Source organism: Lissotriton vulgaris, chromosome 10 (genome assembly GCF_964263255.1).
Source record: "Lissotriton vulgaris chromosome 10, aLisVul1.2, whole genome shotgun sequence".
In the NCBI taxonomy this organism is placed as follows: Eukaryota; Metazoa; Chordata; class Amphibia; order Caudata; family Salamandridae; genus Lissotriton; species Lissotriton vulgaris.
Window position 1 is genome coordinate 773,155,610 of NC_141698.1, and position 17,742 is coordinate 773,173,351.

General features: G+C 49.4%; 1 protein-coding gene across 1 annotated transcript in view; it reads right to left on the reverse strand.

Annotated features, from left to right (window-relative positions):
* Nucleotides 1-16,353, reverse strand: part of SPMIP4 (sperm microtubule inner protein 4) — a 189,163-nt gene extending 172,810 nt beyond the window's left edge. The window contains exon 1 of the mRNA XM_086941689.1: nt 16,152-16,353. Coding sequence (XP_086797815.1) covers nt 16,152-16,285 — 134 coding nt within the window. The 5' untranslated portion in view covers nt 16,286-16,353. The remainder of the gene's footprint in view (nt 1-16,151) is intronic.
* Nucleotides 16,354-17,742: the final 1,389 nt, after the last annotated feature.

The window sequence follows — 17,742 nt, forward strand, 5'->3', positions numbered from 1 at the left end:
TCAGCAAGCCATTGCAGTCAGGTCTGTTTTATATTTCAAATAACTGCCACAATACCTCCTAGTTTGCCCACCTTTGGTAGCTATGATTTTTTTCGGAATGTGCTGTATGTGTGTGGGGTTCTATTCCAGCATGGCTGTTTTCGTGTATGAGTTTTACATATCGCAGGGCCGGATTAGGCATAGCGGGCACCAGGTGTTTCCTCAGTGGACCGCCAGGGTGGGGGCGGTTTTGGATTTCTCAGGCCGTTTTTAGGTAGAGTCCTGAGCCAGCACGCAAGTGCTGCTCTGGGGTTGATCTGTGGTAGTTGATTATGTCAGAAAAGCCCCGTCCACTCCCCCGCCCATAATTTTCATTGGCTTGTGTCTTTGTTGTTCAGAAATGCTGCCTTTCGATTGGATTATAGGCTTGTTAGTCCCTCTTTATGACGGCCATGGCGTCATTTGTATCTTTCCATGGCTACTGGCCTCTTTACTTTGAGTGTTGCATAGTATGCTTTATTTAGATTGTGAGCACTATTTTCTTCATGTGCCTTCTCCCCCCGCCTGCAGCATAGCTACAATACCGGTCCCCTGTAACAAAATCAGCTGCAGCGTTTTTCACACGCAGCTGCCAATCCCCCCCTTCTGCAGCCGGCCGGACTCAATTGCCAGGGCCAGTTTGCATTTCCAGTCTGGCCCTGACTGGTGCCAGGTCCAAACAGTTTCCCCTACATGATTCTTGGGTTGGAACCAGGTCGGGAGGAGGAAGACTGGCTCCTGGTGACTAACCCTGGCCGTACTGTGACCCTATACAAGTTGAAAGTATAGTGGAGTTATGTTTGGGTAAGGATTCAGGGGCATATTATCAACAACTAGCGATATTTATCGCTAAATAAGCTTAGCATCAATTTTTCTATCGCCGTGTATCGCCGGATTTTATCGCAGAGATAACATGCTATTAGCAACGTTTATCTCCAATGCGATAAAATATCCGGCGATAGCTGCTTAATGCGTGAATATCGCTGGAAATCCAGCGATATTCAGGCATTAACGCCAATAGGGTCTTAACCTGAATATCCAACTCCAATTGGATATACAGGTTAAGAAGTGGTCTGAGCAGGCGTTAGTTTTCAGCAATATTCGCGCTTAGCGCACATTTGTCATTGCTTTGATAAAAGGTGATAGCGATGTTAGTGACAGCTTTCATTCGCTAACAGGTTGTGTACGCCCACTTTGCATGTCACTAGCGATAAATATCACTGACATGCAAAGCGGGCCCCAAACCGCTCGCTATCACCTAAAAGCTGTTGCTAACTGATGTTAGCGACAGCTTGCTAATAGGGCGATGAAATTATCGCCGCTTTGCAGCTGAAAACGGCCGAAAAAGCGGCGATAGTTTCATATTGCCTGCCTTGGTAATATGCCCCTCAGTTTTTTGTAGGGTATATGCCGTCATATCTTTTGCCTTGGGGACACTTTTTCTTTATTAGTTTGCCCCCAACCGTTATTTGCTTCACCACATTATGGTAAACATGTTTACCCTCTTTTTGCTGTATTAAACAAGCAGTTTTCCCAGGAAATACCTTGTTTACATTGGCCTGAAATAACACCTCTTTCTTTGTATATGGGAAATAAACCCATTCCTCTATGAGTTTTTGATTGATGAATGGAAAGAGTACTTTGAGTGCTCTTAATACGCTATGTCTTCATCTTCGCTGCACCCCATCCCTATTAGGAATACATGGTTGTAATGTAATGTTACCAAAAGGCTCATGCCATGAAGAATGCAGTGCTCCAATTCTGAGCTTTTCCTTTATCAGTCATTGTAACTTCACAAATTAACTTAACCTCACAATTTTTGTGTGTGATTGCTATGGACATAGCTTCATGCTTTGTGGCTATACCATGTATTCTTTTTTATAACTTCATCTATATTACTTTTTTTCTTATTATCTCGAGATGACATAGCACCATACGTTTTTCATGTTTTGCCTTTCTTTACTCTGCTATTTTAATCCTGTTTCTTCTCCCACCTCTGGTCAATTTGTTCTCCCCCACCCACTGATGAAAGTAAAAAGGAAAATGCTATAAAGCGGCCAGCGCTGGCCGCTGATTAGCACTTTTTTTGCTAAACAAGTTTTCATTGTTTTTCTTACTGATACAACAGGTCGCATTAAAACCAACACAAGGCCCTGGTGGGGCTGAAACCATCATAGTCACAGTGGCATAGCAAGGAGTGGGGCACGATTTTTGGGGGTGGCGGCCTCGCCCCATCTTACCTGCGGCCGTGAGGGTCGACAAATGCAGGAATCAATCGCCAGCACCCCCACCCTGATCTCACTCCCACTGCAGGGAAGCAAAGGCTAGGACCGCCATGGACGCCAAAAAGCCTAGCTATGCTTGGTCATAGTAACGACAGTATGCAAGATCACATACACCGGTAATGACATTAGTTTCACAAGAACGCCCTCATATCAGTCCACACCCCCCACCTCAAGCCCTTTATTCCAGATTTTAGCGCTCTTAGCCGGACATCCGTGTGCCTTGTATACTAGGTTATCTTGTTGAACACACCAGTCCACCCTGCATCTCCACGGTAACATTGTTGGAAGTTTGAAAGATTTCCAATGGGTCACAATGTCCCCTTTGGCCACCAGCATTGCCATCCCCAGCAATGCCTAGTCTGCTCGGGTCACCCCTGCAACCTCATGCACTCCCAGTAGGATCAGTAGTGCTTTTTTAACCGTCCCGTCACCCATCACCACCCGCCGGCCAGTTACCCCACCTGCCCACCCTGTTACCCACCCACACCCACCCTCCCTGCTACCCCCTCACGCCTGATGGCCAAAGCCAACAGCTCGCTCATAGGCAAGACATATTGGCTTTGGCAAAGTTTGTTCACCATGCAGTACAGAAGCGCATCTGCTGTGCAGCATGGCAGAAAATAATGTAAACAAAAGTGCTATGAATCAACCACCACATCATGTTGTGGGCACATGCCAGCACTGATCTGTTCACCTACAAAATGAGCAAACATGTTTTTTCTTTTTATTTACCAATCCGAGATGAATTAGTCAATAGAAAGCGCCATAAAATGATATATAATGCATTTTTGTTTTAAAGCAAAAAAAATAAAAAATCGGGAAGTTAGCTGGGGAACCGGTGGGGGACGAGCCAAAATGGCGGTTAGAAAAGGATGGTTGTGGGGGAAACAGGAGAGGCGAGGGACAACAATAGGGCACCCAGGCACCGGAGGGAGGAGGCAAGGAGGCACATGGGCAACAGAGTGTTGCAGCACATAGACAGTGGAGTTTGAACTGGCAGTCAGGGAAGGGGAACACCAGGACAACAGAGAGTGGGCATGGATGGGGAAGTAAAAGGATAACAGAGAGTGGGCAGGTGAGGATGGGTAAGAGAACAGTCAACGAAGGGGAAGCAGGCAGGGACGGGGAAACACGTGGACTACAGAGGAGATGGGAAAGCAAGAAGGGCAATGGAAGTTGGGTCAGGGGGGAGGAAGCAAGAACAGCAAATGAGGGAGGGGTAGCAAGGGAATAAACAAACAGGCAAGAAAGAGAAACATGAAGTACACAAATGAGATAGTTGGAAAGCATGCTCTGTTGTACAGCACTCACACTAAAAGAATTAAGTACTCCCTGATGTTGGAATAGTGCAAGGAGACAAATAATAGGTCCATGCTCCAGGAGAGGGACAATTACCAGAAGTGAATCCAATTGATGTACAATATAAAGTGAGCAAATGACAGTGACAATAAAGCCAACCAATGGTAAGCAATGAGTAGACTCAAATCCCAATGGATGCTAACAATATGGCTTATAACAACCAGTGCATGCGCTGAATTACACAAGACCTACAAAACAGGAGAATCGACCCTTAAATGAACTTCATTGCACAACTAATTAATAGGTATGTGCAAAATTGCGGAACGGTACCTAAGCATCATCATATCTTTAGTTGTATGATTAATTAAAACCATTACAAAATTCTCTAATTCTTCATATTAAAAGACATTGTAAACAGGCTAGCATAAAAAATGCATAAATGTTAAACATACATATTTAAAATATCAATATCAATGCGTACGTGTGGGGGCGTGGCTAAGCCGGCCAAGATATCGGACGCACCTCCTTAGCGCTCCGACCAGTGGCTCATTCAAAATGTAATTAAATCTGCAAAAAACGCCTGCACCATGATGTAAGTCAGCGCTGAATCGTGGGGGTCCCGGAGAGGTGCGACAACCGGCCCAGATTGACATGGACATCGAGCTACGAGATCGGATCCCCAGCCCCGCCAATGATGTAAAATGGCGGCTTCCGTTTGCCAGTGGCATTCAGTGGGGGAGGAGAGACCCACCAAGCCCGGGAATCTCTAGGCGGAGCGGAGATTGCGACGCCGGTGCAGCGGAGTCTCCTGACAGACACCCTGAGACACCTCCATGGCCGCAGTGAGTACCTGTACGGGGGCACCAAAGCACACGGAAGTGCATTTCTGGCTGTGGCGAGGTCCGACACGGGAGGCCCCTGGTGTGATCGGGACCCCCGGACCGTCTGGGTGTGGCCGCTGGGCCGCCTCTCCGCCCCCCCTCTTGTGATCGGCGCCAGATCTCTTGGCGCGGAGGGTGCTGAATCAGGAGGGACACCCACAAGGACAGAAACACAACTAAGCCCCGACTACACTGCAACAGGGCCCAGATAAGACGGAGAGCCCCGCCCCTGCTGAAAAGCCGTGCTAGCGCCTCCGTTGCTTGTGGTCTGGCCAGATTCCCTACAACGACCACGACCTAATGCGGCGATCCCCGACCCCCTGCTGACTGGTGGGTCCCGCAATTTGACGGCGGTGAAGAAGGGAGGCCTTTATAGCGGGCCCCTGCGGTGCGGGGGGCGGAAATGAGAGAGCACCAAGATACAGAGGAGCAGGAAGCCAGGGCGTCCCTGCACAACTCGGGCTGTTTGGGGAGAGCTACACCGGCGGCGCATGAGGAGTGGAATAAGGGCTGGGACGGGGGAACCCTCGAGGAATAATCAGCTCCGTCAACCACCCTGCAGAACGGTGCCCCCCAGCCCCACATAAAATGGAGGGGCTCGCAAGCTGATGGTGGGGAGGAGCGGACTTCATAGCAGGCCCCCTTGGTAAAGGGCCCTCGAATCCAGAAAACACTAGGACACGGGGGACAAAAGGCACCGTGCACCAGTGACACATGAGGAGAGTACCAGGAACCGGAACAGAGGGGTTCCTGTGAGGAGCAATCAGGACCGCCAACCACCCCCAGACTTGGGGACTGTATCCGGGGGGCACGGTATACACCAGGAAGTCGAAACGCCATACTCCTAGTATGTGAAGGCCTCGTGACACGCATGGGTGCACTATCTGAGCGGGCAGTGTCATGGAGGAACAGAACTATAAGCAACATTGGTGGGCTGGCTTCCTCCTCCCATCCTTGAATGAGGGAGCTCTGCAGTCTGGACTGCCCGGGCCACACAGACTCCTAATAACGGCAGCAAGGGACATCGGAAATTACCGTGCCCCCGCTGAGGTGCCGCCCAGGTAAATGACAGGGCAGGGTCCGCAAAAAGAGACGGAGAAGGCGAGCTTCACTATCATCTGTCTGGCCACCAAATGACCGATACGTAAAAGACCCTGCATGAGGACAACACCCGCTAGACACGACCAAGGGGAGACAACGGGCCCTGAACACAACGCCAGGTACGACACTGACAAGACAATCTTCCCCAGGCCCCTCGGAGATGAAGCGGAATGGGGAGTCCCTCCAGCCCGACGCCATGTCCGCTAAATTAGACAAAGTTCTGGCAGCTATTGAACAATTCTGATTGACTATGGAATGCAAATTTGCGGAACTCGCATCGGACCTCAGCCTGTTACGGGATGATCACAGAAAACTGGCTGATAGAGTCCAGCAAGGGGAGCGGGCGTTGCAGACAGTGGAGCCACAAATGCAATCCCATCAGGAGGCCATTCAAGATCTACAGACCAAAGTGAAAGCTCTGGAGCGTAAGACGGATGACCTGGAAGGGCGCTCCCACAGGAGCAACATCCGCGCAATCAATCTGCCAGAGGGAGTGGAGGGGACAGACCCCATACGATACATTGAAGCATGGATCAAAACTTTCACCCGGGCACAAGACCTCTCGCCGTTCTTCTCGATAGAAAGAGCACACAGGGTACTGGCCTGGAAACCGCAGCCTGGATCCCCACCCAGACCGTTTCTGTTCAAGTTACTCCACTATCAGGATAGAGATACAATACTGCGAGCAGCCAGACTGGCTAGAACTCTCAGCGTTGAGGACAAATAGGTGATGCTATTTCTGGACTACTCGCAAGCAGTCCAACGACAACGTGCCACGTTCATTGCGGTGAAGCGCACCCCACGACAACACAACACGCAATATGCGCTCCTGTTTCCAGCCCGCCTCAAGATCATCCATAGAGGATCCACGCACTTCTTCACAGATCCGACGGAGGCTAGAAATTGGGTGGATCAACACATAGGAGGACCGACCGCAAAACCGCACAAAACCAACGTCCCCCCAGCAGACAGCGCCAGCAGTCGAGGCAGATCACTCTCACGCAACTGAGTCGCCCACCTGTCTCGCACAACAGAGGCTCCTCGGACTTAGAACAAATAATAGCGGAACTCAGATGGGCCATACAGGCGGCGGCAGTGACAAGGCAGACAGGAGACAGTTCGGAGGGAGATCGCGGCCCACACATCTTCACGTCAGAAGAGGAACTCAGTGACACGCACACCTCTCGAGACGGCTCGATCACGCCACCACTGGTAACCCCGCAAACAGCCAACACACTGATATGATGGCCATGTTGGACTCAGACACTGGATGAGGGGCCCAACCACCGGGTATGTCGACACGAACCGGACGCCAGGGGCTATACCACAGCGGTAACCAGAATGCCTCCTGGAGTCCCCAGTCTCTACACACCACGTATGGCCGCAAAGAGAACCGGACGTTACAGGCATGTCTACTTATGCATGACGGAGTGGGCAGCTGCAACACTGATCCCCAGTGACGGAGCCTAACCACCCCCCAAATGTAACGAACTAGAGACAGTAGGAGATGTACAGTTTGGACTTGTTGTTTAGAGCAATAGGCCCTTAAAGTTGGGAATGTATCCCGAAGTTTGCGCTTAAGTTCCCCCCTTTCAACAACTTTCCTAGAATCCCAATGGGAGCGGGCGGCCAGGTTAATACAAAATGTGGGGAAGGAGTTTGGGCTACCGGCTGGGGCCTCATGGGCAGGACAAATCAATGCAGAAGAGTCTCATTTGTAAGTAATAGCAGACATTTCCACGGGACCCTAATACCGACATCAAAATTATCACGTTGAACGTTCGGGGTATGCATACAGCGAGCAAAAGATATGCAGTGTACGCCTACATTAAGAGACAGCAGGCACACATTGCCGTTTTGCAGGAGATTAACCTGACGGCGGTGGAGGTGGAGCGCCTGCGTAAAAAATGGAGGGGTGTCATCTGCGTTACAACGTACTCAGCGTTCGCTAGGGGGGCCCTAGTCTGGATTAGGCAGGGAACCCCCTTCAAGGAACAGACACGGGTGATAGATAAGGAGGGGCGCTATGCAGTGATAGTGGGTCTATTGGACTGGCAATCTGTGCTGATAGGGAGCATATACACGCCAAATGTGGAACAGGCCACATTCTGGGGTCGCCTCACAGGAATGCTATCCCAACACACGCAAGCTCCGTGGATACTTGGCAGTAATTATAACTGCTTATTAGACACTGCCCTGGACAGATCGCACCCCCCACGAGCGCATTCACCAGCACACAGGCAAACAGAACTATTTAACACGTGTGTAAAACTTTGGGCGTTGGCAGATGTGTAGAGAACACGAAACCCTACCACTAAGCTATATTCATTTCACTTCATCCCACATGACTTGCGAGTGCGCCTTGATAACATTTTATGCTCTATAGGTATATCCCCAAAGTACAACATTCGGATTATTTGGGAAGCGTACTATTGGATCATGATGCACACATGATCACCCTCAGATGGAGACCACCTCACCCCCCCATATCCACTTGGAAACTACAGCGACAGTGCCTCACAGATCAGGTGTTCAGGCAGGAACACAGGGACCATATCCAGGAACACTTCACATTAAACGCGGGAACAGCAACATCACGGTTGATCGAATGGGATGCCAGTAAGATTGTGGCGAGGGGACACTGCATACAGCAAATAGTGGGGGTGCTTAGAACACTAGAAAATGCATTACAGGGGGCAGAGCACACCCTAGCAGACCTTTTGAAAAAGGGTGACAGAGGCGAGGCCACCGTAGAACAAGTAGCCAGGGCAAAGATCAACTACGCGGAAACACTGAGAGACCTCCGCAAATATAATTTCTGGGTATATAATACCAGGGTACACCGGGAGGGCAATAGAGGAGGAACCCTCTTGGCCTGGCTCGCCAAACAAAATCCAGAGACGCAACCAATCACAGAGATACTAGACCAAACGGGCACACTACGGCAATCACAGCCAGATATTCTACATGTCTTCCACACTTACTATTCCAACATTTATCAAGCCCGAGACCAAGCGACACTCATACACCCGCTGACTTTCTACAATCAATACCATTGCCCCAGGTCCCGCAGGCAGACATGAAAACGCTAGAGAAGAGGATTAAAACAGTAGATGTAACTCAAGCAATCAGGGCGCTAGCGCGAAACAAAGCCCCAGGAATGGATGGCTTTCCAATCGAATATTACAGCACGTTCTCAGCTCAATTGCTCCCCCATATGGTCACTTTGTATAATGATGCACTGGATAGGGTTGAATTACCGGCATCCCTCAGGGAATCGGTCATAGTCACGTTTCTGAAACCCCATAGAGACCCAACGCTCCCCTCTTCCTATAGGCCAATCACCCTACTCACGGCGGATTGTAAGATACTTGGCAAAATACTGGCAGAAAGATTCGCCCAGATCCTGATACCATTGGTCCACCCGGACCAATGCGGCTTTGTACCGCAACGCAACACATCCAAAAACATACGCAGAATATTCCACATCCAAGATAGATTGGGAAGGCAGTTTCCCAACGCGGTGTGTCAAATATTGGATCTCGAAAAGGCATTCGATACACTCCTATGGCCATATTCATTCGAAGTCCTTCGTAGTCCTGACAGCATACACCAAGCTTCTTTACATACGCCTTACCTCTCGAGTCAGACTAGGCAAATACATCTCCCCAGAGTTCGCAATAGAAAGAGGCACTAGACAGGGCTGCCCGCTGTCTCCTCTTCTATTCGCCCTTGCGGTAGAACCCTTAGCGATACGCCTGAGGTAGGAGGGGGAGGAGTGGGGAATCCCATTGGCGGACACGGTGGACTGCATGTCCCTATATGCAGATGACTTATTAATATACGTCCGTGACGCCACTGGGGACATGACCTCTATCTGGAGGTCATGTCTAGGTCATGTCTAGATCTCTAGGTTTTTGCTGAAGCCTCCGGCCTCAAAGTGAACAGGGGCAAATCCACAATATACCCGTTGAGTCCCCACCTAGCCCCATTCGAAGTACAGATTGGACCTCAGTCGCTCGCGTGTAATGCCAAGGCACCCAGGTATTTGGGGGTGAGATTATGTCACACCCCGAAGATCTATATGAGGGGAATCATCGTAAGGCGTTAGCAGGAATTCGATCGGCAGTGGGATTCTGGAAAACATTGGCTTTAGCCCCCATTGGCCGTGTGGCATTAGCGAAAATGATAATGGTCCCCCGTCTATTATATCATTTCACAAACCTACCGGTTATACTGCCACGCTCCTTCTTTAAGGAACTGGATAGCCTTCTTACTGAGCTGATATGGGGGGAAGTCGACACAGGGTATTGTTATTAACACTATACTTGCCCATGACAGACAGCGGACTGGGAGCACCTTCATTTGAGGCATATTTCCTGGCGGCACAGCTACAGTGGCTGTCTTAGTGGACAGCGGGTCACCACACCGGGGAAACCACCACCATGAAAGGCCACATACCGCTACCGGCACTTCACAGATTACTGCTGCCGGGCACTAAACCCACACGCACCCACCCACTACAAGTATCTGTTGCCCGTACATGCATGATAAGAATACATCGCATGTCGAAGAATAGATCTCCATACTCCCCACTGCTACCGTTGGTGGGTTTCCCCAATAAGGAGAAATACTACACAGCAGGCGCCCTTCGGACATGGACGGACTTAGAGGTCATCGAGATGGAGCCCTTATTCGAGGAGGGTCAGCTCAAAACATACGCCCAGATGATCGAGCAATATGATCTTCCACCTGGCCAATTTTTAATGCATAGACATCTGATAGACAGTAGCCGCCGATATTAGAACCCAAATGCAGGCGAACCCCAGATGCATCCAGTGATCCATACTATCCTACACATGGGAGTGGGACGTCATCTAGTCACTTGGCTCTACAAAGCTGTGCGAGAACTGATCCTTCCCTCTCTTCAGCCCTTACATTAAAAATGGGAAACGGACATAGGAAAAGTAGTCACTGATAAAGAATGGAAGACGGCCTTAGAGTATTCAAAAGAAGTCTCCAGGAACGTGCGGTTTCATAACAAACAATTCAATATACTCCACAGAGCCTACCTCACGCCACACCGTCTCAGTCAGTTCTACCCAGACACACACTTTGCATGCCCCAGATGTCAGGCCTCAGAAGCAGATTTTAAACTCATATTCTGGGACTGTCCCAACATTCACAACTACTGGAACGGAATCCACAGGGCACTTAGGGCAACAACAGGCATCACGACCATGTCCACGTGGGAAGCATGTGCTATCGGGATCTTCTGCAGGCGGAAGGTCCAAAAAGTACAGTGCCACTTCATGTCCCTAGCCATCCTACTCGCGAAAAGGGGGATAGCCATGCACTGGAGAACCCCAACCGGCCCTCCAGAAGGAGCCTGGATAAGAGCTCTGAAAAAGTGGGGGAAGGCGGAAGAAGAGACACCAGGGAGGAAGAGCTTAAGGGAACCCGAAAACATCCTATCTCCCTGGAGTGGGCGCCATTGCTACATACGTTCACATATGAGACGAACCCGCCGGAGAATCCTGTGGATTCACAACCCGGGATAATTCCGTCCCCTCTGGCTGGGCGCAATATAGACACGCCACACGGGAACCAGTCGCCCCAGGGTTAGCCCCCGGCACTGGACGCGCATGGCATGCCCTCCTCAACATTGCTAGGTGAACCCCAGAATTGCACAGCCCCGACCTTCACTCCGCACATGCACACTCACACCTCCACACACTACTAAAGGTATGATATCATAGACACATCATTTCCCGTAGGTACCGGGAAACAGAGCCCTCCCTCCCTCTTCCTTTTTTGCCCCTTAGTTTAACCTAACAGTTAATAGTTCGCAAGGTTGTGTTGGCAGGCTGTTATGCCAACAGTTGTTGGGGAACACACATCCACAAGGCTAAGCAGGATAACATCAGGCATCACACATAACAGCGACAAATTCACTTCCACCCATGAGTGGCAAGCCACATTCGCACAGAAGATAGACTCGCTGGTGAGTTAAGATTGGCATGCATACTCCCCACTGACAGTCCAACCCCACGGGTTATCCAGATGTCCCATAGTGAAACAATGGAATGTATGGGGATGTATCCTAACCAGCTCAGGCAAACCGAAATATCAAAATGTTTGTTGATGTCTACAAGTGTGATGGAAATTAATATGGCTTTATTGATTTTCTTTGCACTGATGTACTGAGTCGCAGAACCATCAAAATTGTAAAAACCCAATTAAAAAATTCAAACAAAAAAAATCAAGGCGTACGTGTCCTAACAGATTGGCCCCCAAGGTACATCAAGTGGTAGTGTAAAGGGCTGTTTTGAACAAGTCCTCACAAGTCTCATCTCAATTCAATGAAAAGTGTGTAAGTAAGTGTTCTGGGGAGCCACAGCAATTCACTGGGGCATTGTTTGGGTCCCTAGAGAAGCATGAGATATTTAAAGTGCTGTTATGACTAATTCCTCACCAATCACTGGCACAGCTCAAGCGCTTCACTGAAATAGGCCTGTCCATATGGACTGTATTCAAACAGCTGTGCACTCCGGAAAGAGCCTGATTTTATTTGATTTATTTGAAAGGTTTTATATAGCGCTGGCTAGACCCGGAGGTATCAGAGCGCTTTACATGAGTATCAGACCATAGTTGCAGGTTACATCGTTACAAAGGTTATACAGTTATTAGAGCATAGCTACATAATTACATGTTCGGTCGAGACAAACTATAAGGGCATATGCGTAAGGGAAAAAGTTGGCAAGGGGAGCGATTCAGGGGGAGGGGGTAGGAGCAGGGGAAGTAGACAGCGAATGAAGGAGGGAAAGAGGAGGGGGAGGGGAGAGACACAACATGAAAGAAGAGGGGGAGGGTGACGGGGGCACAAACAGGTAGACAAGTAAAAGCTGCGTCCAAAGTCCAGTAAGCTGTGATCCCAGGGGAAGTGATATCATTCCCCCAACTCAGATGCGAGAGCCTCCCTTTACACAGTGGACTCTCTCAGAGGGGGCTCTGAGACTCCAAGGCCTACATACTGTATCCTTCCCCAAAAAGGGGCGAGGGAGTGCTTTGGCAAGGGCCGTACCATGTCTCAACTGTGAGTGGCTCCCTGTGAGAAATGGGATTTTTGGTTGGCTAAGGCTTGCGCCAATGCCAGGCAGAAACCACCATTCCTAAGTTAGGGTAAGGAAGTCACCCGCAGAGATAACCCCTGCTCACCCTCTTGGTAGCTTGGCACGAGCAGTCAGGCTTATCTCAGATGCGATGTGTAAAGCCTTTGCGCACGCACCCACCAGCAACAGCATCAAGGGCCCCCCACAACAGGAACTCCACACAAGGTATATGTAAAAATAGCCTTTGTATTGTAAAACACAATAGATAGAAACACACACTTTACAATGTGCCAACAGGCACAGGCAGATTTTACAGGGGATTATGTACAGGACAGGGCCACAATCACCATTGTCAGGAATATGCACTTAGTGGAACTAGCACTTAGAACATATAACAATCAGAAGCTTCACACATGATGCATAGAACATTCAGAGGTGTAGGAAAGACACATGATGTATAAACATACATTCAGAGGTGTAAGAACAAGGCACATGACGCATCTAAAACACATTCAGAGGTGCAGCACAGGAGAACACATGATGCATAAACAACACATTCAGAGGTGTAAGAACAAGGCACATGATGCATCTAAAACACATTCAGAGATGCAGCAAAGAACACTTCGCAGAAATCACTTTAGCATGAACTCATAACTATACCCAGGCCAACTGGCCTCTCTGGGGCTAGGACGCCCTGTGTCGCAATGTCAGGGGGGCCTAAACGTAGCAGCTGCCCACTAAGTGCTGGGCAGCTGTAGCAACAATGATGGGGCCAACGTGGGAGCCTCGCAGGCTCCAAGTAAACAAATGCCCCCTGAGCCTCTCTGGGCTCGCAAAACAATGATGGCCCTCGTTGGAGTCCCTCGTGGACTCGACATAACCAAAGTGAGCCAAGAGCCTCCCGTGGGCTCTAAATCACAAATGTGCCCCCTTGAGCCTCGTGGGCTCTCGAAACAACGGCTGTGCCTTGAGCCTCTCATGGGCTCGGAAACAATGTGGGCCTTTGCTGGAGTCCCTCCCGGGGACTCGAGAACAACTGGGGCACTGGGAAGCCTCTCAGGCTCGTGAATCAGGTAGTCGGGTGGAGCCTCTCTGAACCTCTTGGGGCTCCAAACTAGAACTGCCCTCGGAGCCCTTCTCGGAGGGCTCGCAATCCCACTTTGCCCCCTGGGCCTCAGGGGCTCTTCTGCCGTCCCGAGCGGAGGAGCGGCCCCGGAAGCGCCTGCACTCACCGGCTGTCGGGGGAGGCGGCGTCGTCGGCTCCTCTCCCCCTGGGCTTCTCTTTGCCGGGCAGCGGGCGGGGCTCTCTCACTCGTGAGAGCCTCGCCCAGGACAAGACGGTGCCGGCTCCTTTCTCGCTCTACGGGACTGCGGGCGGGACTTCCGGCCGCCTCCTGCCCTCCGTGAAAGGACTTCCGGGTCACCGCTGGCAGCGCGGCGGCCCGTGGGGGCAAATCCACGGCGGCAATCTGGGGCAAATGCCGGGTGGGCACCGGCTCCCTACAAATAAAATAACAAATCAAGGTGGGCACTCGACATCAATGGAAATGTGCAGAGAAGCGGGGAAAATGCCGGGTGGGCACCGGCCAACGCAAATACGGCGCTCCCAGATGCCAGAGGGCATTAAACGCGTTCCCAGCGCTAGGCAGATGATCACAGCGCTCCCAAGTGCTGAAGGTCAAGATAAAGCGCTTCCAGGCGCTAGGGTCCCAAAAGTCCAGGGACCAGCACAAAGTCCTTCCAGGGTCCAGGACAGCAGTAGTCCAGGGGCTGGGTAGGACCCAGGGAGGCAAGCCTTCCCCCGGGCCCAAGAAGCAGCATGCCCCTGGTAGGATTCAAGTTGGAAACAAGAACGATGCTGATGGATGCATTAGACATGGTGGGCATATGGGATTCACTGAGGCGTTATTTGAGTTCACAAAAGAGCCAGCCGCGGCCCGTGCAGGTAAGAGCAATGGGGCCCGGTCGGGGAAGATTCGACTTGCGACTACAAGGGAAAATTAAATAAATAATTAATTGTCCCTCGCCGTCTGTCGAAATCCACCCCCACACAGCCCATTCGCCCCACCGATCATACCTGCATGAGCCACGGCTGAAAAGAGCATAAAGTGTGTAAAGTGCTAAGTACCTAAGCACACTTCATGGAAAGCAGTTAAAAATGTCACAAGTGTCATGGCGTTTGTAGAATTGAAAATAGGAAAACGCGGGACAGGCACTAAAGTTGGTAGGTAAACAATTCTGCAAATGTTAATTAGGAGTAAGTACTGGCTTGATCTTTTAGCCCACACTTAAAACACTTTAAAAAAAATCACACCATATCCAGTCTCCAAACAATTTGCCAAAAAGTGAATGTGTGCGCAAAAGAGTCTGGAAGAGATTTGTAATTTAGCATAAAACAGTAACAGTTTATAATTTTCAGATTGCATAATAGGCGAATTCTCGCAATTTCTCGGAAAATAAAAATTCTGCGCATGCCTATCTACACTAAGGGCCAGATGTATGATGGCCAAAATAGTGCCTCGCAAATTGCGAGTCTTTTGTGACTCGTAATTTGCAAAGTGCTATTTAGGATATAAAACAGTGTGTAACATACTGATAGCGATTCCCAATGGGGTCGCAAATAGAGAGTCTCATGAATAGTAATGAGCCTCTTGAAATTTGCAATCCCTTTGGGAAGGGCAGGCCCTCCCAGGTATGGTGCCCTGCTGGGCTTAGCAGACCACTATGTCTGGGACTACTTTTAAATAAAGCAGTTTTTTTTTCAAATGCAGCCCGTTTTTCTCTGCAGTAATTAGGAGTATCGGCCCGTGCTACCCGGAGCAACCTGTCAACACAGCAATTACAAAGGCAGCCAAGCAGGAAACCAAAAGCCACAGGAGCGTGACGTGAGCATGCTTAAAAGATGAAGCGGCGTGCTCGGGTGTGAGCAGCACAACGAGTAAGGAAAGGAAAGGCTGACTGGCATTGGTATTCACCTTGAGCATTTTTTCACGTGTAGACACAAGACATTGATTGTACACATTTCTAGAAAGTGAGTGCGCCATAAAGTTCCTACTTTAAATGCCTCATAATGAGGGGATACTAGCCACTCAACATGGTGGGCGCCGCTAAGGGACGTTTCAAATTAGTGAGTGGTATCTAGAGGCAGAAAAACGCCTTACTTCATTCATTCAAGGTTCCTGGCTGACAATATAATGCTTTGGCAGCAAACGTGCTCTTAACATACACATGCCGCACACTTGGTTCACGACCTGCGCTCATTGCAATGGCAGTTGTGTGAGGTACTTACTGTCTGCATATACAACGCCGGTGTCCCCTCCTGTGTGTTGCTGAATGGCTGTGGTGTTTCCTGGACTACAGACATTACACAGCTTGGTGGAAGTACTTAGCAGGCACAACAGGCGTCCGATAACACCACTGTGTATAAAACAAATCCGATTATATTTGTTTCTTACCGTTCCGGTGACACGGTTGGTCGTGGGGGGAGGTCAAGCGGGGTCAGCAGCTCTGTGGATTGTAAAGTTCTTGAAAGCGAGTCGGCCCCCTCTCGTTCTCTGTAGTAATACGGCATCTCAAACATGACGGACATTATCCTTGTTGCAGCTTTCAAATTCTGTGGGTTGGAAATAGGTTTAAGTCCAGTGACATGTCAGCCCAGCCCTGCCCTGGAAGGCAACAGCGCGCGGCTGAGCCCCACGCAGACACCTGACCCGCGAGAGTCCCAGTCACCGCCCGCCTCCGTTGTTCCAATTGGTCCCTTAGTGATAAGGTTACAAGTTGAATCGGTAACCCTCTACTGCACCCATTACACAAGCAGAAGAACAATTATACGCAATAGCTAGCACGAGCGGTACCACCTCAGTATACACACAAACTCTGGCTGTTTTGTTTGAAATGTGCATTTAATGTTTCAGATATCTTCGAGGCTACCCTATGTTGTATTCTAGCATTATATTTTTGCGGGGGCCTTGAAAAGTTTGGTAAACTTTTTAACACTAGAGGATTTTTTCAAAACCATTGAAAGACTATTAGAACAGCAAACACCTGTGTAAACACGTTACATGTGTGGAGACTCTGGACCATATTTACAAGCCTCTGTTGCCACAGGAACGTCACTTTTATCGCCGTTCCTGTGGCGATAGGGGCTTTCAAGCTATACTTAGCGGGAAAGCGGTGGACAACGGGTGTTGCCCATTGATTTTGACGCAGCCCCCTATTTACAAGGGTGGCATAAATAGGAGGCAGCCCCAAAATGGCGAAACAAGGAGAAATGCTGTGTTTCTCCTTGTTTTTGCTGTTTCTACGTGTGCTGTATTGTACAACACACATAGAAACAGCAAGATGCCATGACTGATTATTCATGTGCAGGAAGGTGTCCCTTCCTGCACATAAACAATAATTTAAAAAAACATGATTTGCAACTTCTATGTGTGCTGCACAATGCAGCACACATAGCAGTTTCAATTCACCATTAGTGATTGTTTATGTGCAGGAAGGTGTCCCATCCTGCACATAAATCATTATTCCCTCAACGCAGGCACCCTTGCACTATGGTGCAAAGGTGCCTAGATTGGCGCTAGGCAGACTAATTTAGCGCCAACGCAGGGAGAAACGCAGAGGTGCAAAGTATTATTATAAATATAGTGCATCCCTGCGTTTCTAAAGTGATGGAACGCGGCATTCGCTATTTTGGAGCTAACCTGCACTCCGCCACTTTATTGTAAATACACACCTCTGTGTGTGAAGTCCCTTCTGCAAACAAATTCATCAAAAGATATTTGTTGGCGAGCAGGGCGGATTCTGAGCCAGGAAGCTCATTTTTGGGGTGTAATTTCATAGCCCTTTGCTCTAAATCAGTACCTTTTAAAACATTTAACTCGGGTCAACATTGAGATTATTATGTCAGATTTTTGTGTCAAGCAGTATTTGAGTTCCAGTCCCTTTAAGAACTCCTGGAGTAAGCCTTGACTGCTCTCATTTGACACCTTTGGATTATACAAAATGAATAACTCAGTCATCCAAATAGAATGAATAATCTTTAAAGAT